General features: G+C 58.3%; 6 protein-coding genes across 6 annotated transcripts; 2 read left to right on the plus strand and 4 right to left on the minus strand.

Annotated features, from left to right (window-relative positions):
- Positions 1-380: 380 nt before the first annotated feature.
- On the plus strand, positions 381-1,842 carry BKCO1_480001 (mfs general substrate transporter; the record flags this gene model as incomplete). Its single annotated transcript, XM_020276446.1, has 9 exons — positions 381-683; positions 776-1,076; positions 1,141-1,166; positions 1,227-1,239; positions 1,289-1,322; positions 1,386-1,431; positions 1,484-1,580; positions 1,650-1,707; positions 1,776-1,842. The coding sequence occupies 9 exons, from the start codon at positions 381-383 to the stop codon at positions 1,840-1,842; spliced, it is 945 nt and encodes a 314-aa protein (XP_020127700.1).
- Positions 1,843-3,659: 1,817 nt separating this feature from the next.
- Positions 3,660-6,051, plus strand: BKCO1_480002 (transcription factor; the record flags this gene model as incomplete). Its single annotated transcript, XM_020276457.1, has 3 exons — positions 3,660-3,912; positions 4,020-5,956; positions 6,031-6,051. 3 exons carry the CDS (start codon positions 3,660-3,662, stop codon positions 6,049-6,051), a joined length of 2,211 nt encoding a protein of 736 aa, XP_020127698.1.
- Positions 6,052-12,299: 6,248 nt separating this feature from the next.
- Positions 12,300-12,956, minus strand: BKCO1_480003 (galactose-proton symport; the record flags this gene model as incomplete). Its single annotated transcript, XM_020276468.1, has 1 exon — positions 12,300-12,956. One exon carries the CDS (start codon positions 12,954-12,956, stop codon positions 12,300-12,302), a length of 657 nt encoding a protein of 218 aa, XP_020127699.1.
- Positions 12,957-15,455: 2,499 nt separating this feature from the next.
- Positions 15,456-18,147, minus strand: BKCO1_480004 (pheromone-regulated membrane protein; the record flags this gene model as incomplete). Its single annotated transcript, XM_020276479.1, has 2 exons — positions 15,456-18,023; positions 18,079-18,147. 2 exons carry the CDS (start codon positions 18,145-18,147, stop codon positions 15,456-15,458), a joined length of 2,637 nt encoding a protein of 878 aa, XP_020127703.1.
- A 1,589-nt stretch (positions 18,148-19,736) lies between these two features.
- Positions 19,737-21,912, minus strand: BKCO1_480005 (glucose-regulated protein; the record flags this gene model as incomplete). The annotated part of the gene is made up of 4 exons (XM_020276490.1): positions 19,737-19,919; positions 19,982-20,861; positions 20,912-21,560; positions 21,615-21,912. The coding sequence occupies 4 exons, from the start codon at positions 21,910-21,912 to the stop codon at positions 19,737-19,739; spliced, it is 2,010 nt and encodes a 669-aa protein (XP_020127704.1).
- Positions 21,913-24,701: 2,789 nt separating this feature from the next.
- BKCO1_480006 (rna polymerase ii mediator complex protein) lies at positions 24,702-25,738 on the minus strand (the record flags this gene model as incomplete). Its single annotated transcript, XM_020276501.1, has 2 exons — positions 24,702-25,325; positions 25,499-25,738. 2 exons carry the CDS (start codon positions 25,736-25,738, stop codon positions 24,702-24,704), a joined length of 864 nt encoding a protein of 287 aa, XP_020127701.1.
- Positions 25,739-25,858: the final 120 nt, after the last annotated feature.

The following is a 25,858-nucleotide window of genomic DNA, read 5'->3' on the forward strand; positions in this document are numbered from 1 at the left end:
CCCCGCTCCCTCCATACCCCAAGATAATCTCCTATGATCTGCACGCTTGGGTCGAGTTGATCGCCGCGTGGCTGTCCACGCGGTCCACTCGCCGCCTGCAAACCTTGCTGCGGAAGTGCCGAGAAAAGCAGAGTAATCGCGCCAGGGCGGTCCAGCCCGGGGGGCTGCAGCCGCACCGCTCGCTGCATAAGCAGCAGCAGCATGAGGGAAGAGGTCAGGGGGACTGCTCCCATCTGACTGCTGGCTTGTCAGAACTCAGCCGGCTCACTGGCGCGGGAAAGCCACGCAGGAATACGTAGTGGCGTTTTCTGTGGTGTTGTTGCGCTCTCTCTGTCTGGGGGATCATCAGTATTTTTTTTTTTTTTAGTTTTTCTTTGCTAATGCGCCTAATCACCAGGCCCGAAATTGGCCCTCTGGTCGGAGGATTCATCAACCAGTACACCAGCTGGCGATGGACGTTTTACGTGATGCTGATCTGGGCGGGCGCGCAGCTGGCCGCCATCGTCTTCTTCGTCCCCGAGACGTACCACCCGGTGCTGCTCCGCCGCAAGGCGCGGAAGCTGCGAGCCGAGACGGGCGAGGAGGCGTGGAAGGCCCCGATCGAGACGCTGGACAAGTCGGTCAGCCAGACGCTGCTCTGGTCGTGCGTGCGGCCATTCCAGTTGCTCGTATTCGAACCGATGGTGAGGAACCCTACCCTGACCAAAAGATGATGATGTGCCATGTTTCTCCTGGTGGGGCGGAGGGGGAATAACTAACATTCCACAAATCGCAGTGCCTCAATCTATGCATCCTCTCCTCGATCCTGCTAGGCATCCTATACCTATTCTTCGGGGCCTTCCCCCTTGTCTTCCAGAACAATCACGGCTTCACGCTCTCGCAGGTCGGCTTGGCCTTCATGGGACTGTTCGTGGGCATGATCCTGGGCATCTGTACGGACCCGCTGTGGCGGAGGAATTACGCGCGGCTCGTGCAGAGACGGGAGGCACAAGGGGGCGAGCCCGGGGGCGCAGAGCCGGAGTATCGATTGCCGCCGACGGTTGCGGGCGCGGTTATCGTGCCAATCGCCCTATTCGGTAGGTCTTGGGGAGTGCGGGCGTGTTGCCCTTTTGGGCTGCTGCTGACACGGCGGGTCGATAGGGTTTGGCTGGACGACGTACTCGAGCGTAAGTGGCCGTCCGCAGATCTTTTTGAGGAGCAGCAACTTGCTAACCCGGACCCTGCAGGTGCACTGGATAGGTACAGCACTCGCTCGTATTCTGACCAAGGGGGAGCTGATCAGTTGCAGTACCAATAATGTTCTCGACACTATTCGGCATCGGGTAAGACAGGCCATTGTCAGCAGAGCATGCAATGACGACACGATTGTGCTGATGATGGTCCAGAGTCATCTGCGTCTACTCAGGGGTATTCACGTTCCTCGTGGACTGTGTAAGTGTGCGGCTTCTGGGCTGGGACGGGGCGGCGCTGACGACGGCGGCAGTACCCATTGTATGCAGCCAGCGCATTGGCGGCCAACAGCTTCGCGCGGTCGTCCTTCGCCGCGGCGTTCCCGCTGTTCGGAGTGCAAATGTACAACCGTAAGTGCGCTCTGAGACAAGCATGATGATGTCGACGGGGCGAAAGAGCGGTCACTGACGTAAGCATAGGACTGGGCTACCAGTGGGCAACGTCGTTGCTGGCCTTCTTGGCCCTCGCCATGGCACCGTAAGACGCTTGCTGCATATCCCGCCAGAGCGGTCGTGGAGTCGGCTAACATGCTGTGTCCCGTGCAGGTTTCCTTACTTTTTCTATCGGTACGGCAAGCGGCTCAGGGGCAGGAGTCGCTTTGCATCCGCGTAGGCTGCATGAGGGCGGCGCAGGCAGACGGAGGGGTGCAGGGCCGGCGTCAGCAGCAGCATCATGACGAGCAGCAGCGGCGGCGGCTTCTCCACGGTGGAGCCTGCGCCAGAGCTAGAACTGGAGCAGCAGCAGCAGCTCGGCCGGGGGCTATATATAGTGGGGGTCGCACAGCAGGTGCAGATATTCCGCAGCAATCCAATACCACAGAGCGTTCGTCTCGTCTCCCCCCACGTGACACAACGGGCCAGCACGCGTTTGCAGGGGCCGAGGTGTGGCAGGCGGCGCGAGCGGCGGACACAGATCGTGTTGGCGGTGCGACCAGAAGCGCGCTGCGAGAGCCGCCACGAACCAGGCCAGCCGCCCGCTAGCGCCGAGAACGTGGCCGCCTCCCGTCGCTGGCAGCAGCGGGCAGAGGCCGGGCTGTGTCGAGTGGAGGAGGGGTGCAGCGGAGGCGCGCGACGAGGCCAAAAAGCAACGCGGGCGGAGGCGGCGGGCAGCGCGGGCAGCACGGGCAGCACGGGCAGCACGAACGGCACGGGCAGCGCTCAGCCGGGCTGGGGGGCAGCGCTCAGCCGGGCAGAGGGGCACCAGAGTCCGCGAGCGGCAACAAGGCCGTGGATGCGTCTGGCGTTGTCGTAGCTCCGCCGGGCAAGCGGCACTTAGCTGCGCGGCGGGAGGTGAAGGGCGCGATCGGCCGGCGCCCGCGGCCAGGCGCGTGTGCGGGCGCGGGCGTGCCGGTGCGGGCGTGCCGGCGTGCTGCTCGAGGTGCGCTGCCCGTGACGGGGCATGGCTGTGAAGGTGCGTAGGTAGGGGCGTAGGGGCGTAGGGGCGTGGGTGCGGGCTGGGCGCTGGGCGCTGGGCAGCGAGCGACTGGCGGAGGCGGGGTGGGATTGACAGGCCGGTGGAGCGCAGAGGCCGGCGAGTCAGCGCGCGAAGGCACACGACGTGCGCCAGCGAAGAAACCGAACATCGCCGCCGCTGTCGCAACCGCATCCTTCCTCGCCCTCCCTCTGCGCGCTCCCTCCACGGCCCTGGACTCGCCCGCCCGCCGCTGGATCTCTCACGTCGCTTGCCTCACCGCACTTCGCAGCCCGCAGCCCGCAGCGCACCCTCCTCCGCACGCCGGAGCTGCAGCAGCCCGCTTCGTACCAAGGCAGCTCGAGTCCCACGGCAGCTGGCCTGCATCGGCCAATTCCAATCGCCCTGTCCAGCCGCCCCGCTGCGTGTACCTGCCTGGCTCCCCCAGAGCGCCAAAGCTTCAGCCCACGCGCCTGCGCCCCAAGCGCACACAGCACCTGCCTGAGCCTGAGCGCCGCCGCCAGCATGCGCGCCGCCAACGAGTCCTGAGTCCGAAGCACCATGACCGCGAGCCAACGCGCGCTATCCCCTCGATCTCTGCATGGACCCCGGCCTTGTGCGACCCACGCTTTGTCCCATTCCTGCGTACCGGATTGACCGCACCCGCCCCCTCCACGCCGCCCGCGACGCACGCGATTGGAAGCCCTCGGCACCCGTCTAGCGGGGCTCCCACGCACAGGCTGGAGCTGAAGGCAAGTGGTGGCACAGCAGCACGCTCGCGAGTGCTTAGGGCACGCGTGATCGAATATTCGAAACACCCAACTGGGACGCCGCCAGCCGCGAGGCCCCGTGCAGATTGGTCGAACCGCTGCGCTGGGAGGGGCCGCCGAGCGCAACATTGGCGGATAGGCGCAGCATAAACGTGCGTCTACGGCAGCGGCAGCTTCGAACCAGACATCCGTGCCTTGGAGGGTGGGCTGCCGACTGGGTCGCCGCGTACCTTTGCGGAAAGGGATATTATGACCACCCCAGACGCCGAAGATGCATCTCCCTCACCGGAATACAGCGGTGATCAGGACGGGAGCGACATGGCCGACCAGAAGGACCAGCGCGCTTCGAGCGACGCCCCCTCCACCAACAATTCTACCAACAACAGCAACACCGCCTCCGCGGCCGCCAGCGCGAAGCCCAACGCCAAAGACCCTCTGCGGCCGCGTCGCAAGAAGGCCCGACGGGCTTGCTTTGCCTGCCAGCGCGCCCATCTTACTTGCGGTAAGTTGGACCGTCTTTCCGAAATCTCCGCCGCCCCGCGCGGAGTGGCGAACATACCCGCCTGCACCCTGCCGGCGTGTCTCAACATGATACTGACAACAGCTCAGGCGACGAGCGGCCCTGTCAGCGCTGTATAAAGCGCGGTCTTCAGGATGCCTGCCACGATGGTGTTCGCAAGAAGGCCAAGTACCTTCACGACGCGCCGCCCGAGGCTCTCATGCCTGGCGTCGGCGGCCACTATCCTCATCTCGCCAACGCTGGCCAGCATGCCGCCACGCCTGTGCAGAACAGCGCGCAGGCCATGGGCCAGCCGAGCAATTACTATCCGCAGGCTCAGCAAGCCAACTACAACGTCTATCCGAACTCCAGCCAGGGCCAGATGCCGCCCCCAATGCAGGAAGCCTCGGCGATAAATTCCTACAACAATCAGCAATCACCGATCTCGCCACAATACAGCCAAAACGCCAATCAGCAGACATCCCCGGTACAGAGCATGGGAGGCATGCCGCAAAACCAGCAGTCCAATCCTTCAGGCATGCAAGATTTCGGAGGCATCCCGTTTGATCCAAGCGACCCTGCATTATTCAACTTCGATCTCGCAAGCCTCAACTTTGGCAACCACTATGGCGCGCTTGAATTCGGAATGCTCGGCCACATGTCATCTGGCGCAGCGGAAACGCCACCGGAAAATAACAGCATAATCAACCCCCTGAACCAAGCTGCCAGCCTCTACAACGGTCCTATGAGTACGGCATCTGGATCGTCAGAGAACCTTGGCATTTCGGCCGGTGGCTTCGGATTCAATGAAGGAATCTCATCGGCAGATTGGCAGCCACACTCAAGGCAGGGCAGCACCACTCAGATCCAAACGCCGAACAACACCCCTGCCACGAGCAACCTGGACCATCAGCTGCGCCAGGAGGGAGGTCAGAACGGCATGCCCCTTGCATATGCTGTCGGTGCTGGGCCTGGCAGCATGGCGAGCGCTAGCCCCGGGTCTACCATGGCGGATGGACAGAACTTTGAGCCAACATCGTTTTCGTCACCAGTCTACATGGCAAATCATCAACACCAGCATGAAGAGCAACGTCGGCAGCAAATTTACAACAGACAGCAGCATCTACACAATCAGAGAGCCCAGCAGCAGCAACAACAACAGCAGCACCAGCAACAGCACCAGCAACAACAAGAAGCGAACCGTAAGCGCCGCCGCGACCCGAGCGAAATCTACGATTCCGTCACGGGCCCATACCCGTACACGGATGGCTTCCACGGTCTCATCGCACTCCTCAAACAACGCTTCTCCATTGCAAAGCGATCGCGCATCGCTCAGGCGCTTGCTTCCATTCGGCCATCGTTCATCGCTTGCACAAGCACGCTGAACACTGACGATCTCATCTTCATGGAGAAGAGCTTCCAACGTACTCTTTACCAATACGAGGACTTTATCAATGCACACGCTGTCCCTACAATCATCTGCCGCCGTACCGGGCAGATCGCGGCCGTAAGCCAGGAATTCAGCTTGCTCACGGGCTGGAAGAAGGATGTGCTGCTTGGCTATGAGCCCAACCAGAATGTCAACACTGGCGGCTCGAGTGGAAGTGCCATGCAGTCCGGTACAGCGACCGGAACTCGGGGAGTCAACACTCCTCGGGAACCGCAGGCAAACGTGGAGAATCCGCGCCCGGTCTACCTTGCCGAGCTGCTTGACGACAACTCAGTATGCCAGTTTTACGAAGACTTTGCAAAGTTGGCATTCGTGGCGCCGCGTGCGACGGCGACTCGTTCCTGCAAGCTCATACGCTACCGCACCAAGGAAGATCTGTCGACGCTGGAGAACATGAACATCAAGTCTGAGGAGAGCGGTGGCAAAGATCAGAACAAGGGCGCAAGATACACGAATGGCAACGCTGTGGTCAAGCTCGAGGGGGGTGGCGGTGGCGGGGCGGGAAGGCCTGGCGACAAGGATGGTTTGATCAACTGCATGTTCTGCTGGAGCGTCAAGAGGGATGTTTTCGAGGTGCCGATGCTTATCGTCATGAACGTAAGTATAGTCTTTCTCGTCGCTACTTGTCCATCCTTCTGTCGCTCATTCTTGCTGACGGACTTACCCGACAGTTCCTTCCCATTATGGAATAGCGCGAGGTTTACCCCATACCGAGGCTACTCCACATTACGGAAGATCTCGAAAGGCGATCATGACATGGCACACCGACGGCCGGGGTTGACTCACTGTTTCCCCGGACGCTCACGATGGCCACGAACACCCCGCAGTGATCGATACGATCACCCCACACAGAAGCCTTAATTTCCCCGCAACCCTTCTCCGGACCCTCCGGGATTCTATTCCTTCCTGGCGTTCCGATTTTTCCCGCATCGCGGGCGGCTGGCTGGCTAGCCCGTCCATCCTTGCGCTTCTTGGATACTCATCATCCTGCGATCAGATAACGCGCTTTGTGTTGCCCTTGCTAATGACGGCTGCTGTTTCCGATGCCCTTTGGCGCTTTCAAGAAGCGATTAAGGGTGGGAACATGGCCGACTAGCCTGAATCCCCGGTTCGGCCAGTGCAAGCAAGGGTCATATTTTGGCTTTGCGTTGGCGTTTGGCGTTTTCACGCTTGTTTCGACTTACCTTTTCAATTTTTTTTATAATCCATTCTGTCTATCTGTTTCCACCGACTCTGCAAAGAACTTGGGAAATGAATTTTTACCAACAGCAGTCTGTACTGGATGTGTGTCTAGTCTGGGTGGTAAAAGTCCTGTATTTGTGTTTCCTATCTTCTTTATCTGTCTCGGGATCCAGCCACGGCTGGCACCTTGCCTGTTTTGAAACGAACCACTGACATTTGAGAAAGGCAGTCTCTGACGTTTGGTTGAGGCGAGACGAATTCACGGCAAACAAGATTGGTGTGATGAAGACTCTGCGGTTTTTACTTGTGCATAGCTCATTGCCCCTCCTCATACGTTTCTCCACCACACCTTTATTTCTACTTGGGTCAAGGGGTCAAGCTGAGTGGAGATCTGGCGTGAGATGTACAATAAAGGCGGGAAGGGTTTTCTTCATGAGGAACATAATCGATTGGGCTGAGAGCAAATCAGAGAAGGGTATAGCAAAGATGGTCTTCATACACGGAGGTGGGCAGGCGCAAACAAGTGTTTTGAAAGTAATTGAACGACGCCTTCTGCTTCCTTTCTTGCTGGTCTGGTTGGTGAGCTCGGGAGCAATGGAAGGGATCAGGCAGGGGAGATGACGCCATCAGCAAGAATGGCCAGACATGGTACGTCGACCAGCACTCGAGCATTGTCCGGCCCTCGGTGTTGGGTGTCTCGGCTCATGCGGCAGAGTCGTTCGGCACCAGCGCCGCACTGTTACCTCAACCACCTCGAACCCCAGCCTCCAGCCAGCCTCATATCTCAGGTCGCACAGGCGTAGGGCGCACCGGTGGGACAATCGAACAAGGGCAGCGCGTGCACAACGCCTTCTCGAAACAATAGCGGCACGCGCAATGCGCAGCTCAAAGACAAGTCAGCACCTGCATGCGCAAACAAAAAAAAAAGACTGAACGATGGGCCGCTGAAACCTCACCGCTCGACCACGACACGCTCCTCTCGATCGAATGAGAAGCAGGTGGATGATTGGAAGCGGGGGAGGGCGGACGATGGGAGCACAAGTGCAAGCCGGTATCGGTCAGTGTCAGGCCGCTGGGGCCAGCGCCTCTTGTCTCTTTTTTCGGTATGTCCACCATGCACGCTGTTTCCGTGAGCAGCCCTGTTGTCACGTTGTTTCATTGTAGCTGTGTTGCTGTTGCTGTTGCTGTTGCTGCTGCTGCTGCTGCTGCGCGCGAGCTTGCTTCCCATCCCTCGTGTTTCGTCTGCAATGCTACCTTCTTTGCCCTTCAAGTCCCAAACCGGAATGCTCGCTCTCTCTTTGCCGGCGCGCTGGGCGGCATGCTTTTCTGCACCAAGCGGCTGGGGGTAGCGAGGCTGGCAGGCAAGCAGGCAGCCAGCCAGCCAAGTAAGCAAGCAGCACGCGCCAAAGGCCCGGCCGGGCGGGAAAGGCTACCTGCCTGCCTGCACCTACCCTGCTGCTGCTGCTGCTGCTGCTGCTGCTGCTGCTGTCCTCTGCCTCCTGATCCCGCCTTGACCGACGCCGACACCGACGGTCCAGGTTGACACGGCGTCCATGGTGTGTTGCTCCCGCTGCGCTGTCCCTGCAGAGCAGCGTCGGCGGTCACGCCGCTCTTTCATTGAGGGAGGGGGGGAGGGCCCGAAGAAGAGATGTTGTCCATGCAGTCATTCCACTGCGCCCGCAACGCGTACAGCATTTGGGCTCTCTCTCTTGGGCTTCTCTCCTCGGGGCGGCGTCCACTCATTGTTCGACATTTCCCGTCGACCGAACTTTTTTAAACCATACAGTCGTATTCCCGCATGCAGCTAAGCGCAGTCAGTCCTGGGATGGCCATTGTTCAGATCGTGCATTTGGATCTCATCCCTGCCGCCATTTCCACAGCTCATTCGACAACGCTCTTCCCCGTTGTCGATCACCTGCTTGGTTCTGCCGTGGACCCTGATATGGATGTTTTTTTTTTCTTTTCCTTTTTGAGCAGAACATCTCTCCATATCTCTCTCTCTCACATGCATGGCCCATCTTGCCTTTTGGTCCTCTTTTTTTGCTTCTTCGGCAGGGCACTCGATGCATAACGCAAGACGCATGCAAAACGCACGTCCGATGGGATTTTGTGTTGTGCGTCACAGGACGTGCGGTGCGTCTGCCTTGTTTATGGAGCGGCGGTCGAAAGAGGGAATTCCTGTCGATCTTCCGTGGGCTGAGATGCTGCTCCCTCCCCTCACCAGCTCCTCTCCACACCACCGCGCCGCCCCGCTTTCGACCCCCATGTCGTGTCACCCTTGTTTCAGGTTCAGCCTTTTTTGGAACGTTTCTTTTTTTTCCTTTTCGACTGTTGCCAATAACGTTCTGTTGCGCAATTCGATTGCGCTGCGCACTGATTGGATGGACACCGCCTTGGGGGGAGCCGGCCCCGGTGCGGGAGCCCCGGTTTGGAATATGATAACCTGGTCATGACGTCTAGAGATGCGTTCTCCGGCAGTCTGGATCTTGGTGCTCTCCCCCCCTCCTTTCCAATCTCCCACACACACACACACAGTTGTGCGGTGAGTGGTTTGCCCTAAATTTTGGTGGGATCTCGCACGTGTTGTCGTCGTCACCTTTTTTTTTTTTTTGAGAATACAAGTCTGGCCCACGCGTCATTGGTGACGGGGAGGCAGCAGCATCTACTTCACTGAACAGACAGAGCAAGATGCTGCGGTGGAAAAAAAACCCCAAGGAAAGACTGGAATGTCAAGTGGTACTACCAAGAGTGGCTCCTGTCGTGGTTTTGCACTTTCTTTTCACCTTTTCACCGCCGTCAGGACTCTGTTCTCAATGGTTTTGTGACGATTATCCCTAAGGCATTGCAATTTTGTTCTCGCAAAGGAAAGGCGAACTGACTCTTAGCGAGCGAGTATGTATTCGTACGTGATATATTTCGAAAGCCGTTTTTTGTTGATACACCGGTCGCCCATACTACCTTTTCTCCTCACTTCTCTATGGATGGAACAACAACACTGCGTTCACCATCAGTGTCCCTCTTTCCGCATTCCTCGCCATACATCCACCCTTTCCTCATCCCTGCATGACCCTCACGTCCATCGAGACAAGATTTAGACGAGACTTCTCTTTTCCGTCCGCACCACCTCGATCACCAGCGAACTCGGCCAAGTCTTGGAATCGGGCGACCTCGCGCATTGCTTTGTCGTGAAGGATGGTAGCGCGCTTGCCGCGCGCGAAAGAGGGAGAAAAGACCCAACACAGCGGGCATTTGTATACATATATTAATTGCCACTGTACGCTGTCCGCGCCTTCTTGCTAGACCAGTGTACGCGGCTTGCCGCCCCAGCTGCCAGGTGTTTGGATAGTCTTCTGGGGTCCTGCGCTCTTTAATCGCCTTCCCGCCGCGCCGTTGCTCCGGCTCTCCGCTCCATTTCCTTTCCCTGCAGACGCACATGGACGTGAGAAACAGCGTGGCGGGCCGCGAGTGACGGGGTCTCGGGCTCGCGGTGGAGTGATGGGGGCGTGATATAGTGGCGATAAATGACGGATATTGGGGGGGATGGGGATGGGGATGACGCGCGCAGGCGCGCGAGAAATTGGGGCAGGCAGCCCTGTTTTGTCCAGTGGTACGGTAGGCCGTGTACCTGTACCTGTGCTTGTGCCTTGTGCCTGTGTCTGTGCCCTGCCCAATGCGTCGCATTACCGTTCCCGGGCGCCGCGCTGCTGGGACGCGCTTTCTGGACAACAGAGATTCAAGGGGCAGAGCGCGGGCGTGCTGATGCCGGGCTGGCTGGCATCATGCACCTGTACGTTATACGCTGGCGGCGGCGGCGGTAGCGCTATGTAGCAGCAGGAGAGCACGAGGGCAGGATGGAAGGGGGCTGAGCAGGTGACAGCTGACAGCTGACAGCTGACACTGCATGCGAAGCAGAAGGCGTACAGAACCGACAACACGTAGGCAATGGCTGGCAACACGCCCAGCTCGTCGTGTCGCAGGGAGGAACGGATATAGATCAGCCGCACTGAGCTGTGCTGTGCTTTGGCTGGCCGTCTCCGTCTCTCCCACCTCTTCCCTTTCCCCAACACCTTCCCCCTATAAGCTTGATGGTGAGCGAATCGTTGCCCGCGTTCGAATTCAATAAGTCCCCATATACGCCTCTGCAATCGTCTTTCTTCCTTTTTTCCTAATTTCCCTACTCGATCCATTTCTCCGCTAGTCTGCAGACTTCCCCCGAGACACCCACACATACCGAATGGGAAACAAATCTCCTCCCCCCCCGCTAACAAAGATTACCCGGAGCTTCTTCCGGAAGGGTCATCCCGTCCCTGTTCGCACCCAGGCTTATACTCCCGCGCCTGTCTCTTTTCTTTTTCCCACATATTGCCCATGCACACCCGCCCAACCAGACCAGTGCAATGTCAGTCGAGATCGAGATCACGCACAAAACAAAGCAAATGGAAAGCGTGCATTAGCTTTTACCACTAATACCACATGTGCTTAATCCCCACCCGCCCACTACTACCAACTGTCCAATGCCCAACCCCGAACCCCAGACCCTGCTTCCGCTGCGACGACATGCATGTACGAACGCGCACTTACCTACATGTGTATCTTGTACCTTGCTTGGTTGGGTGGGGACTGGGGAGGGGGATATATATCCATCTTACGTACATACATAGCAAAAGAAACTAAAAACTCAATCTTGGTTCGGATCTCTCATATATGCACGTAACGATCCGAGGGCGTTTATGGCGGTCAAACAAGATGAAAAGAATAAGGAATTAAAAACGGGGAAAAGTTTGCGAGGTCGTGGAGTCTTGGCTGCAGTGTACCCCCCCTCCTCCCCAGAATAAGGACGATAATATGGAGAGATCGGGTAGGAACGGTATGGCGTGCCTAGATAGATGAACGGATAGATAGGCGCGGGCCGTTCGGGTCGTTTGTCCGTCAGACGTGTTGTAAAGATAATAAGTGGGTGGATGTGACCGGGGGGGAGGTGTGTTTGAGAGTGAGAGAGATGGCTTGTTAGAAAGTTTGTAGAGACAAGAATCGCCGCGAAAAAAAAAGAAAAAGTGTATCACAATTGATGCTACCCATTCCCCAAGGTGTCGTATATTGTCGAACAGTGTCTAGTACATATAGATGACACGGAAGCTTTGGGCTTACAGTGGGTGCGAGAAGAAGTTGACCACTTACATCTATCTCGCATGGAGAATAGGACCCTATCCGAATGCATTTGTACTCTCCACCTACGTCCGGATATCTGCTTCACCTCCTTATAAAAAAAAAAAGGGGGGGGGGGGGGAATGTTTGAACCTACATCTACGTCGGAAATCTGCTTCGACTGCCCCCCGCAAAGGATCACCGTAGGTCAATTTCTTTCTGCACCTAGTGGGCTTACGCCACGATGATGGTGACTGTTGTCTTCTCCGAGCAATTCAGAGCTTGTCTTCACCCCCAAACGTAATTGAGACCTGGTACCATGAGGATCACTCATGCATCACCACCGGGGAAGGTAACCGAGAGTTTGAGAAAAGAAGTTTGCGCGAACGGCACACATGTTTGAGTGTCCTCAAAATACATTCATACCTCTCCACGTAGTCGAAAGGTTGACAAGCAGCACCATTTAGTATTACGCAAAAAGAAAAAAAAGGCTCGAACACCAAGGAAACTCCCCGACACCATTTGGTATGCCCCTCTTCCACCACGCGACGCTATGCTCCTGTTCTTTTCTTTTCCTTCCCTTTCATTCACAAACACCAAAACCACTCCCCGCCTACACAACCCCACCCCCGGCCACGCTCCTAAACCCCAACGGCATCTTCCCGCCGAGCGCATCCAACCCCCCACTGCTAACCCTCTTGCTCACCCTCTCCATCCGCTGCCTCTCCCTCAACTCCCTCACATGCCGCGACACCCAATACCGCCCCAACGTCCGCTCATCCATGCCCTTGGCCCCCTCCACCAGCCCCAGACACGCCGCGCTGCCGCACGCGCACTCGAACCCGCGATCCATGACCCACTCGGTGCTCGGATAGAAAAACGTCAACTCATCCCCCGCCTGCAGTCCCCTTTCGCTACCGACCCGCACCTCCATCGCGTCCATGTCGAAGACGAGGTTCGGCTCGCACGAGTGGTTGACGTAGCGCAGGTCCGAGTTGAGCTCGACGTGGGCGTCGGCGCCGCGCTGGACGGTGGTGTAGACGGGCGCGGGCGCGGGGGTCGCGAGCGTGATGCGCGCGAAGACGGCGTTGGGCGGGAGCGAGACGTTGGACACGGCTTTGGTGGTGAAGTTGGGCCCGTGGTGGACGGTCAGGAGGGCGGCGAGGTCTTTGTCGGTTGGCGGGGTGGCGGTGGTGGTGCCGTTGGTGGTGGTCTTGGTGGTGGTGGAGGGCGCCGAGGCCGGGGGGTTGATGGAGGCGGTGACGGCCATGGTTGGTTTGGTTTGGTTTGGTGTTGTTTGGTTGGTTGGTTTTCGATTTCTGGTTTGTTTTTTTTCTTTTCTTCTTGGTGGGAGGAGGGGCTTTTGGTCGAGAGGCGGGCGGAGGGTTGGTTGGTCGCGTATGCTTCACGGAGGAAAAGGGCTTGGGAGGCGGGAAGCAAGGAAAAAAAGACGGATGAACAGCAGGCTTTCCCTTCACACAGGTGATGGCAGACCAAAGGGTGGATGCGGGAACGGGGACTTTATATACAGCTGAGGCCCCACATACACAGGGCCGTCTACAGCTAGCTAGTCAAAGGCGTGGCCGGTGAGATCCAGGGTTCTCTTCCAGGCTGGGATTACCCGCCGCTGGCTGGGGCCTAGCTCAAACGCGCGAATTATGTTAGTGAGGGGGCAAAAAAGGGTCCCTGACGGTATGGGACGAGGGCCGACAGTCGCATCATCCGCGGAGGATGACGATGGCGATGCGGCCACCAGCAGCGGGGACCTCTCGATGCAACCTGCTCCGCGAATGATGGCCGGAAGACGGGTGGGCAATGATGTCTTTCCCTTCCACCCGGGACCCACACGGCGCTGCAAGGCCCTCGGTCAGGTCTCGGCTGATGTGCGGCCGGGCGCTGGACAGACACGTGGGGTTTGCGGGTGTGGTGCGGTGGCCCCCTCCATTGCCGTCCCCATGCCGAGGTTAAATGTGGAGGAGCAAGAAGAGGGCGCGACGGCGAGAGGGCGAGAGCAAGGACGGAGAGCCGAAGGAAAGCGCTCCGGCGACGACGACGCGGCTGCGATAGCGGAGGGAAGAGATACGGACGGGTGTGCGTGTGCCTGGCAGGATTCATGGGACGACCTTCTCGAAGACGGCCGTAGCGCGGCGTCGCTTGGGCTTTGCGTCACGGGTGACAGTGTACCTGATCCGCCAGCTGTCAAAAGTCAACAAGTCGGAACCACTCGGCCAGCCGTCGACAAAGCGGCAGGACGCAGGGCCAATCTGCACAGCATCGGCGACAGCGGCGAGCGCGAAGGCCAATCGTCGCCCCGCAGAAATCATCAAAGCTGCCGCCCTGCGTCATCGCGCTTCCACCCGCTGCCCTCCTGCTCGAGTCCCGCCGTGCCGGCCCAAGATAGCTGGCTGTTGGTGTGGGCTGCCTGGCTGCCCGTGGGACTGTGCGCCTGCCTTGGACACGTAAAAGATCCGGCCAACGAAAAGAAGACGGAACGCGCCAAATGCTCGTGCACCGCCAAAGCATGTGAAGCTCACCTGTTCTCGTCTTTTCGCACACCCTCTCTCATGCCATCATGAGGACATCGAGCTCCCCGCCCCGACGCCGCAACGGACGCCACCGTTCGGGCGAGTCATAAAAAACCGCGCGGCCATCGTAGCGGCGCAATGAAGCCATGTTAACTAGAATACATCACACTTCGCTGAATCTCTATCTCTCTCTCTCCTCCGTCCGCGTATCGACGACTCCATCGCTGCGGAGCCGCACCTAAGTCCGCAGTAGATAGGACAACAACGAAAAAAACGCGGGATGGTAATCACACACCGACTGTCGGTTTTCTTGATAAGGCCTCATCAGAAGGTGTTTCCACGGTGTGATTATCGGTGACGCCTCCACGGCAGCAGCGGCAGCAGCAGCGGCAGCAGCAGCGAAAACATGATGGGCGGCCCGAAAGCCTCTCCACTGCGGCCTTTCTCTCCACAGCCGCGGCGCTTTCCCCACGGAGTATGACGCCACCTCTCACGACCGCGCGCAAATCCGAAGGCACTCCGGCTTTTGAAGACGGCCGGGAGACGCGACACGCGACACGGGAGAGAAAGGAAAGAAAGAACACATCCTAAGAGCAGAAAGGGGCGCACGGCAAGAACCGAGGGAAGGATGATAAGAAAAGACCAGCAGCCAACTAGGTATGGCTTCCACTCCAAGTCTTTGTTCAGCACATCCTCACGTCACCACGAATCGACCGGATTTAAGTTTCCGCTAGCCCTCTCGACGAATGCTTGTAGAAAACACCATTTGGCCCCATCATGTTTCAAAGGCAGTACACGCCAGCACCGAAAAAAGCCATCATGGAGTCGAGTCGTGCAAGTAAGAGAGATGGTTTTACAGCTTTCCCGTCCTTAATCTAGTGCTAAAGAACGCGAAGGGGTGGGTGTTGTTACAACCACAAAAGTGTGAAAATAATGGCAAAAACCATGGCCTCCACAAATTTGCCCAGATCAAACGAACGTAGTTGTTAATGAATGAAAGAATGCAAAGCCATTCAAGCCCCCCTCGTCGTTAAAGAAAGTATTCAGCAAGCCCTCTTTTTTTTCTTTCCTGCCAAAAGATAATCATCATTAAGAGTCGTCGCAGTGTGTCGAAGTGTATAAGGAAGAGAGAAAAAAAGTTTGGGTATCAGGCGATGAAGGGTATCACGGGTCTGAAAACCAGCAGATGGAGAAAAAAACAAAAAAATCAAACACCATTTCTGTCACCTATCGCGGCTTTTGTTTTAGATAACCCGACGCCAGGTTTCCACCGGCGAGGGATCACGACTCCGGCCACCAGAAGTCGACGGCCGATGCTCGTCGACCTCGACGTGCGTCTCCTGCGGCTGCATGGGCTCCGTCGCCCTTCTCTGCAGAGGACCCATCGGTCCCTGCGACGACCTCAGAGGAACCGAGAAGTTGCGAGATCCTCGGCCCTGGCTGAGCTGTCGTTCGTGACTGTTCTGCCGGCTGTGAGTGCTCTGTTGCCCGTAGCTGCCCTGCCGACTGTGGTTGCTCTGTTGACTGTAGCTGCCCTGCCGACTGTGGTTGCTCTGTTGACCGTAGCTGCCCTGCCGACTGTGGCTGCTCTGCTGGCCGGCGCTGCTCTGACGGCTGTGCGAGCTCTGCTGGCCAGAGCTGCCCTGCCGAGCATGGCTGACGTGCGGGCCGTCCTCAGGGACAGGCGACACGCTGCCATTACGGCCGTGCGATACGGGCGTCGGGTTGCTTTGCTGAGGGTTGAACGCCACATAGTTGGGTTGCTGTGTCGAAGCGCTGCTAGGCGAGCGCGGCCGATACATGTTTGCACCAGGGGCGGGTCCCTGTGCAGGGGTACCGGCGCGGAACGGATCGTAGTCGTCAAGCGCCGGAGCGTATCCACCGTTGTAGTTGTCGTAATCACGGCGAGCATTCTGAGCCATGGCCTGGTGCTGATGTTTCAACTCATACGCGTCGGTCGTATGCATCGCCGGAGATTGACGGCCGTAGGGATCAAAGTCGATGTTTACAAGTGGAGAAGGTCCAAAGTCGATGTTTCCGAGTGGGGAAGGACCAGGCGTGCCACGGCCCATGGGGCCCATGCCAGTGTTTGTGCGCATGGGTCCAGGAGGGGGCATGCCATAGCCGTCGTTCATGCTATAGCCAGTGTTTTGACGCATCATCCCTGGCCCGGGCGAACCCCGTGCTTGTGGCGGAGGCCCGTACGCGTTCGGCCCGAAGCCGTTCGGACCATAGCCGTTGAAACCAACCGCAGGCGAGCTGCGACCTTGCATGGGGGCCATGTCCATAGGAGTGTAGGTGCGTTGCGGCTGTCCAGCGCTGAATGCCGTGTTGGATCTCGGTGGTGGGTAGTAGCCATTGCCGCCCATAGGGCCTGGGGTTCCGCGAGCCTGGTATGGAGGACCCATGGGACCTGGTGTTCCGCGAGCTTGGGGCGGAGGGCCCATGGGACCTGGAGTGCTACGAGCCGGGGGGAGAGGACCTTGGGGCGTGTAGGAGCGCTGCTGAGAGCCGCCCGTCAAAGAACGCTCGCGAGTCATCGGCATGGTCGTCGGCAGGGGAGGAAGCGGAGGTGGCGTAGACTCTCCCATATCACCGGCACTGCTAAGGAGCGGTGCGTTCGAGCCGTAACTCTGAGCAGACCAGCCAGACGACGCGGTGTTGGTCCTAACAGGTCCATCGGGACGGAAGTTATCCTCGCCAATGTGGGGAAGCGTTGGAGCTCTCGAGGGTGCGGTGCGGTTGGTGTTGGACGTACTAGGCCGGGACGGCGGTTGAGACGAGTACGGGGGCAGCGTCGAGACGGATGTCTGCGTGTTGGTCCTGTCCAGGCCTCCCAGTTGAGGCAGAGTAGGTTTCCGTGGGACCAATTCAGGGCGAGAGTGCTTGCTCTGCAGAACCTTCTTCTCTTTCACGGGTAGTCCACCATTCTGCATCTGCAACTTGGCCGCCGCCGCCCGAGCCGCATCCTCTTCCTCCTTCCTGATCTTCTTTTCCTGTTTTTCCAAAGCCTGCTGGACCTTCTTGCCAACAACACGTTCCAGCCTTTTATCGACCTTGCGTCTGCAGTAGTTTGCCAGGGTGCCATCGACCGAAGGAATGTAGTGCCAGAGGAAGAGGACGTAGAGCACGCCGGCCAGGATCAAGCCCAAGACAGCAAAGACCCAGATGACCAGGGTGAACAGCATAGTCGAAAGGATGACAGCCTGTTCCTGTTGTTCGTTGGCAAGCAGCTGGATGTTGAACCAGAACTGTTCAAGCGAGGAATGTCCATCGGTTGCAGCATGCTCCCCCGTCGGCAGCAAATCGGCTTTCATGGCGGCCCAAAGCGTGACGGCGTTGACGACTTGGCGCGGCCCTTCGGCCAGGATAATGCGGAAGGCACCCTTGAAGGAGAAGTACACGAAAAGCGCAATATAATCGACACCCTTCTTGGACTTTGTCAGTTCAGCGAAGACGAGGAAACGCCTCCAGCCATGTCCGCCGGAATATATGCGAGAACTTTGGAGAGTGGCGGCCAGAGGGTCGAGGTAACTGTCAGCGACGCCGCCGCCGCGCATGACACGGAAGGCACGCAGCCAAGCAAAGGCAGCGAGAACCCAGGAGGCGATGATACAGGCGACGGAGATCCATTTGGAAACGTTGAAGTCGATGGCCGGGTCGACCTTGCTGGACCACTTGTTGAAGACGAGCAGATTGACGGCGGTGAAGGTGTCGGCGGCGTAGACGGCGACGGCGATGCCGCTAAGGGTCCACAGCCAGAGGTAGGAGAGTTTGGATTTCCATGACGACGAGGTGAAGTCGCTGAGGGTCTGTCAGAAGGTCAGCAGAGCATCCCACTTGGGGCGGCGAGGTGAGGCGGCGCACGATGTAATCCCACTTCTGTTCCTCACGGACGTTCTTTTCCTGGTCGCTGATGCGACCAAAGCAACCCATGGCGGGCTGGGGGGTGGTGGTGTAGTGTGCGGTGACGCGGTAAGGAGAGTGGTTACTTCAGTCCAGCTGAAGCAGGTCGGAGGGTGCACGAAAAGGGAAGGGCGGGCGCCGAATGGAGCAACACAGTTGTCCGAGTTGGGAGAGCTGGATCGAACAGTCCAGCTGCGATGCCGCCAGCGGAATGAGGGCGAGAAGGAGAGGACGGGGTCGGAGAAGAGGCGGCGGCGTTATCCTTGTATCGAATGGACGGGTGCGGAGGAATGGAATGCAAGCTATGTACGAAGCGGGGCCGGGGGAAAGAGGGGCATGATTGGAAGGAGGGTGGTGAATGGTGTTAAGGTTGGGTTGGCGTCGCACAATGAGTGGCTATTGTTGGCTGTAGGACAAAGGAATGTGGTGATCAGCGAGCTTGCTTGTCGCGGCGCGGTCGCGCGCACAAAGACCGGGCGTGTTGGAGCAGTGATTGTCGCCGGCGCGGTTGGACAACGGCTGCTGTTCAGTGGCGCGAGGGAGGGCGCGCGACGGGCGGTGGAGCGGGTGGGTTTATGGGCGACGGCGTCGCAGGACCGCCTTCGCGCTCTGCGATGTGCAATGTCGGCGGCAATGAAGGTCGCAGCCTTGCAGGCCTGCGGCTGGGTCGTGTGTCGCGCGCCCGCCTGCCCTGAGCGTTTGGCCGTATCTGAGACGCCTCTGAAGCGCCCCAGTCCGCACGGGCGCCCAATCAACGGCCGTGGCGGCCCCTACCCCAGCCTGATTCCACGCATGAAAGCCGCAGGGCTAGCCTGTTCCTGGCCCCGCCGTGCCAGTCATTGGCAGTGCGTGTCGCAGACTCACCAGCACAACATGTACCAACCCGCGAGCCACCGCATCATCCGCTGCGGGCCAGCAGCATCCGGCGCCAAGACGCCTTGATCGCGAACCATTCGTGCCCGGCCCTGTCCCTCCGCGCGGCCGCTCAGCGCACGCCCGCCTTCGCAGAGAGCTGCGCAGAGGAATCGGTCGTCGCGCTGGACCGCCTTCCCGTTGCGACACCCCGCCGTCGCGAAATTTGCAGTCTCCACCCGACCCTGACCCGAGCTTGCCGGCCACGGCTTGCTTCCGCCACAAGGCAGTCGTCCGTGTGCTCGCGAATTGATTATGGAGTCGCGCTAATGACAATCGACGCTGCCTATCGCCTTCGCTATTCCGCATGACACGGTCGCCGGGGACAGCTCGTGACCTCACTAAGATGAGCGCATCATCAAAATCATCGAAACTCGCAGGCGACCTGGCTGCCTGCGCTCTAGCTCCGGAGCCAATAATCTCCTTAACCTCGCGCTGGGACCTTCACGGCCACACTGTACCGCCACACCTTCGGCTTATTCCCGTCACACAGCACAGGGATGCACCAAACAGATCGCACCCTCGCACCGGCGGCTAATCAGAGTTGAATGGCGTTTCAGGCAATGCAAAACTCTCGTCCATTCATATCCCCCGTAGAACTCCCTATCCTACTGATCCATGACAGTCCCGAGTCCTGAAGGCGAAGAAACAAAAAAATGCTGTCTAGAATTTTATACAAGGCTTTTCTCTCCCTGTCCCGTGCCCGCTTACAACTCGTCGTGGCCACTGGGCTCGTCATCGTCGCCAGCCGCACCGCCGCTGTAGAGCTTGCTGGTGATGGGGTAGGCCACGTTGGACAGCTTCTCGCGCTGCTCCTCGAAGTCCTCAGCGACGGCCTCGGCCGCGTTCTCATCGAGCCAGTCCTGGGCCTCCTTGACAGCCTCCAAGATCTGCGACACGTTGCATTAGCCATTGTTCGATCTGCTGTCTCATGCCACGTATGGGTACTTACCGTCTCCTTGTCGTCGTCATCGATCTTGCCACCAAGGCCATCATCGTCGTTGACCTGGTTCTTGAGGCTGAAGGCGTAGTTCTCGAGGCTGTTCCTGGCCTCGATCCTCTCGCGAGTCGCCTTGTCCTCCTCGGCATACTTCTCAGCCTCGGCAACCATGCGCTCGATCTCGTCGGAGCTCAGGCGACCCTTGTCGTTCGTGATGGTGATCGACTCGGACTTGCCCGTGCCCTTGTCGCCAGCCGAAACCTTGAGGATTCCGTTGGCGTCAAGCTCGAACGAAACCTCAATCTGAGGGACGCCACGAGGAGCCGGAGGAATGCCCGTGAGCTCGAATTTACCCAGAAGGTTGTTGTCCTTGGTCATCGAACGCTCACCCTCGTACACCTGGATCAGGACGACGGGCTGGTTATCAGCAGCAGTCGAGAAGATCTGGCTCTTGCGAGTGGGAATCGTGGTGCCACGCTTGATCAGGTGCGTCATGACACCGCCGGTGGTCTCGATACCGAGGGTAAGAGGGTTGACATCCATGAGGACGACGCTGGAAGCCTCCTCCTCACCGGCGAGAATACCACCCTGAACGGCAGCACCGAAGGCGACAGCCTCGTCGGGGTTGACGTCCTTCCTGGCCTTCTTGCCGAAGAACTCCTCGAGCATAGCCTGGACCTTGGGGATACGAGTAGAACCACCAACAAGGACGATGTCGTCAATCTCGCTCTTCTTGAGCTTGGCGTCCTTCAGGACCTGCTCAACCGGCTTGAGAGTCTTCTTGAAGAGATCGTTGTTGAGCTCCTCGAACTTGGCGCGGGTAAGGGTCTCGGAGAAGTCGTTGCCGTCGTGGAAGGACTCGATCTCGATCTTGGTGGACATTTGCGAGGACCTGCGACACGTTAGGCTAATCCCCTTGGAGTGTGTTCGGCGAGCACTTACAGAGTACGCTTGGCCTTCTCGACCTCGCGCTTAAGCTTACCCATCGTCTTCTGGTTCTTGGTGATGTCGACGCTGTTCTTCTTGTTGTACTGCTTCGCGAAGTAGTCGATGACACGGTTGTCGAAGTCCTCACCACCAAGGTGAGTGTCACCGGCGGTAGCCTGGACCTCGAAAACACCCTCGTCGACAGTGAGAATGGAGACATCGAAAGTACCACCACCGAGATCGTAGACAATGATCTGGCGCTCCGTCTTGTCATCCTTCTTGTCCAGGCCGTAAGCCAGAGCAGCCGCGGTGGGCTCGTTGACGACACGGAGGACGTTGAGGCCGGCAATGGTGCCGGCATCCTTGGTGGCGGCACGCTGAGCGTCGTTGAAGTAGGCGGGAACCGTGACAACGGCGTTGGTGATGGTCTCGCCGAGGTAGTTCTCAGCAACCTCCTTCATCTTGCTCAGAACCATGGCGCTGATTTCTTCGGGCGTGAAGGTCTTCTCCTCGCCCTTGACATCGACCTTGACACGGGGTTGGCCGCCCTTGTTGACGACGCTGAAGGGGAAGTGCTTCAGGTCGTTCTGAACGTCCTTCTCGTTGAACTTGCGGCCGATAAGGCGCTTGATGTCGAAGATGGTACGCGAGGGGTTCGAGGCATCTGCGGGAGGTGTGAGCTTGGGCATTGAAGTCGGGGGAGCTGGGTGTGACTTACATTGGTTCTTTGCCGCGTCGCCGATAAGACGCTCCTCGTCGGTGAAAGCCACCCAAGAGGGAGTGATACGGTTGCCCTGGTCGTTGACGATGATGTCGACCTTGCCGCCCTTCATGACACCAACACACGAGTAGGTGGTGCCCAGATCGATACCAATGACGGGACCCTTGACGGCGTTGTCATCAGACTGTGCCTTGGCGGTACCGAGCAGCACCATGGGCGCGCAGATGACCAGGAGGAGGTAGAGGACCGTGGTCCATTGGAAGCGCGAGGACGCGCCTCCCGACCGCCGAGCCATGTCGGGCGGTGGAGGAGAAACGGTGGTGGTGGGTGAGGGAGGTGTCCGAGAGTAGAGGCGCGCTCGTCCGCGGCAGCTATTAGCAGACAAAGGGTATCACAGAAAGCGCCTTGAGCGCAAGGGCGGATCGAAGAAGAGAAGGGAGGGGGAGTGAGGGGAGAAAGGTAACGACGGCCTGGGGTGGTCTTTATGTAGGCGCTATGTAAAGTCACCACCGTTGCCTTTTCGATTGGAGCTCGAGTACCGGAGAATCAGCGTCGCCGCCGCTGGATCTGGCCGAAAGCGGTCAAGCGGCAGGGTTCGGCGGTGCATCAGCGGCCGCAATAGCGCTTTCTGCAACCTGTCCTTTCTGGCGCGTGAAACTTCCAGAATCCCGCCCCCCACCGCCCATGCTTATTTCTCGCTCCGCCTGCTACTTCGAGCCGCCTGAGCCTCCGTGCGCCTCGTTCCCATGTCCCGAAGTATACACGTGGAGTCTTGGCACCGCCCTCCGCCCCTGCGGCCACCGTGGCATCAACCTCTGCGCCATTCATCGTTTATCCGTCATTGCCACCATGTTGGTGGAGCCGCGGAACAGTCATCGCCACCCTGATGGACATTAACACGATGAAAATCGCCAGACTTTGGCCACTGCAACGTGGTCATTTCAACAAAGCGCCGCCCTTCGCTCCGGATGCAGCATCTTCGCGAAAGCACTACCAGTCTCTTAGCTCCATATCACCGACCCAAGGTTGCAGCCTTGTTGCAGATGTCCTTTCCCGCATCGCCCAAGGCATGTGAGCACTGGGGAGCTCCATCGTGAACTGCACTGACAGGAACTTGCGTCGTTGCCTTCCCCGCCATTTTCCTTTCTCGGTAAACACCACTTAAGCATGACCACGGAACTTTGCTCGGAGCCGTGTGACTCATGAGGTCTGGCTTGTTTCAGCACACGGGCCGCAATCTCTGCAAGCACATCAACTTGCAAAGAGTTGCACCAATCCTCACGGCCCATCAAACCCGCCAACTTACAAAGCACTGTTTGTTTCGTCAGAATCTTCTTTCTCAACTGGAGGTCAAGAGACTTCGTATGAATTCAAGCTTGTTTGGCTAACCGTCTGGGGAGCGTGTATAGCCGTCTTCTTGCTGTTCCAGCATGATGTCCATCGTCGAGTAACATCTAGGGATCCAAAAGAAAATCCTAGGGGAACACTAAGATCACCTGTCATAGCGTTTTCGCGCTCTCACTTGACCCAGATGAAAATATCCAAATTATCAGACTCTATGAGATGAGGGACTGGGCCTTCGTAAAAGCTTGGGCGGAGCCGGCAGTGCAGCGAACTGGCAACGGTTCCCGGACCGATGACCAGAAAAGACCAGAGTGAAAGAGCTATCTGGCGAAAACGCCCTGTCAGTCATGCTACAGAGGAGTAGAGTCCCCCAGCACCGAGCCTCAGTACTCTCCTCTACTTCCTCCCACCACTCACGGGAGTCTGATTAGAAAGTCGTAACTTTTGTAGACTCATAAGCAAGTTGGAAGTTGAAACGGGAGGGAGGGAGTAACCACGAGGGGGTATGTCAGAACACCTTCGCTGCCCCCTCAAACCACCAAAAAAAAAAATCATAAGACATCCATGTCCCTAAACTAGCAGATCGTGGAAGACGGGGGAAAAATAGCAACAACCTCATCACAACCCTTCCTCACCCACTCACATTACACAACGCTCCACCCTCTCTGCCCAACCCGCACCACCTGCACCGTCGCATTCCTCCCCACCAACCCCCTCACGCTCCCCTCCAACCCTCGTCTCACGCGCCACAGCCTCGTTTCGTGGTGGCCAAGAGGCTCATTATACCGGAGGGTGCCAAAGCAACGAATGAAGTCCATTACTCGGTCCAAAGAAGCGAATTGGAACGGAATATGAGGGCGATGTGATAGCGGTGGTGATATTGCCCAAACTTGCTCATGCTGTGAACGGGCAAGCTCACTTGGCGGCGGAAGGGTGTAGAGCTTGGCACACCTGTGTGCAGCGGAGCGAGTGACGGATCAGGAGTGTAGTATTTTGACAGGATGGTAAATGTTCTTATGGGGCGATCGAGAACTGAAGTGAGATGAAGCTACGGTTGGCACACTGCTCGGTTGGACGGATTCCTCTGGAACCAACAACTTAGAACACGGACGTAAGAGGTCCGGACTGAAGCATTTGCTCGCCCCAGATATCGGCTTGGTATATGCGCCTAGGGTCTCGTTTTCTCAAGAGGTCCTCAAGATTCAAGGGTATGAATGTGCTGGTACACCTACAACCGGGCTTTGCTCAGTCACCTGACGGCTTGGCTACTCAAGTTGTCTGATGCAAGCCCATACCACACTTGAGCTTATCCATTTGAGTGACTTTGCATAGCACTGCTCGTTGCCATGTACACTTACTCATGTTTTGTAGACAGCCAACCGTCCTTTCAGCTTTTCTTCTCCTACCATGTAGATGCTGACGGCTTTGACGTTGGAATACGTGACCAACGTGGAAACATTAAATCATTTATTCATGGGGTATATCTTCGTTCGAACCTCCCATAACGCCAGAAAAATGCGCGTTCTGTTCCGCTTGGGTGCAGCTATCCCCTCTACAAGTGAAGACTTAAAATTTCGCCAAAATTAGAAACGGAAGAAAGAAACGCATCAATCCCGCCAGCAAGTCGTCGCGACATCCCTCCTCTTTTTTTCCCCCCTGGCCTCCCCCTCGACATCTTCCCACGCCAGCACGCTGGGGTACCGTACCGAGCCAACGCAGCACCCACCCACCCACCTCTCCTCACTCCCCCATCAACTCCTCATCCAACGCCCTCATAACCTCCCTCTGCACCGCCCTCCTCCTCCCCTCCTCCCCCCCAACAACGCCCCCCACCCCCAGCCCCACCGCCTCCCCCTTCCCCAACAACCCCTCCTCGCCCACCGCCTCCCTCCCCAACCCCGCCAACACGCCCTCGATCCTCTCCCCCATCCGCCTCACCCCGTCCACCTCCTCCCTCCGCCGCGCCAGCTGCTCCTCCAGCATCGCGATGAGGCTGGCGCGGGCCTGGTGCGGGCGGTACTCGTTGATGAGGTGGTGGGCGTTGAACAGCAGCGTCTGCATGTGCTCGTACTTGTCCTGCCAGCGGGCGGGGTCTTGCGCGAGGAGGCCGGCCAGCTCGAGGTAGTTGAGGAGGAGGCTCTGGGCCATTTTCTTGATGTAGGACGCGCGGTCGAGGGTCCATTGGGATTGGATGGGTTGGGGTTGTTGGCGGGTGGTGGTGGTGGTGGTGGGGTCGCTGGAATCGCGGTCTGCTTGTTGTTGGTGGTGTTGTTGTTGCTGGGAGGGGGAGGATGGGGAGGATGGTGGGGAAGGGTAGAGCTGCTCGACGCCCATGTTGCGGAGGGACGTGAGGGCCGTGTTGATCTGTGGTGGTTGGGCAAATGCCGCGCTGTCAGCCATGGGGGTCCGAGGGGCGTGTGTGAGAAGGGAAGGTCGACGGCGTTCCGTCCTGGACGCGGTGACCGAATGCCGCCGCCCACCATTCCTTAATTGAAAGAGAGAGGAAAAAAAAAGCAGATATGAAGAAGTGCACATACGTCGTACGGGTCCCCGAAACTCCTGTACTTCCCGTTCGCCGGCGGCTCTGGCGGCTGCAGGTAGCGCAATTCAACTGGGATGTCTGGTATCCGGGGCGGTAGCGCGGCGCCCTCATCCGCAGCATTCTGTTGCTGGAGCTCCTTCAAGCGCGCGCGATTGTCGGACGTGAATTGTTTCCAGAAGGGCGGCGGGGCGGGGAAGGTCGCGCTAAGGACGTTGTCCGGGTTGTCGTCGGCCATTGTTGGAGAGAGAGAACGAGGTGTGCGCACCGAACCGGCGCACGGGGAGCTTCAATTGCGGGTGAAGTCGTGGGTTGTAGGATGAGGCCGTGCGGGGGAGGATGCTCGTTTGGAGCGAGG

This window comes from Diplodia corticola (assembly GCF_001883845.1).
Source record: "Diplodia corticola strain CBS 112549 chromosome Unknown scaffold48, whole genome shotgun sequence".
In the NCBI taxonomy this organism is placed as follows: domain Eukaryota; kingdom Fungi; phylum Ascomycota; class Dothideomycetes; order Botryosphaeriales; family Botryosphaeriaceae; genus Diplodia; species Diplodia corticola.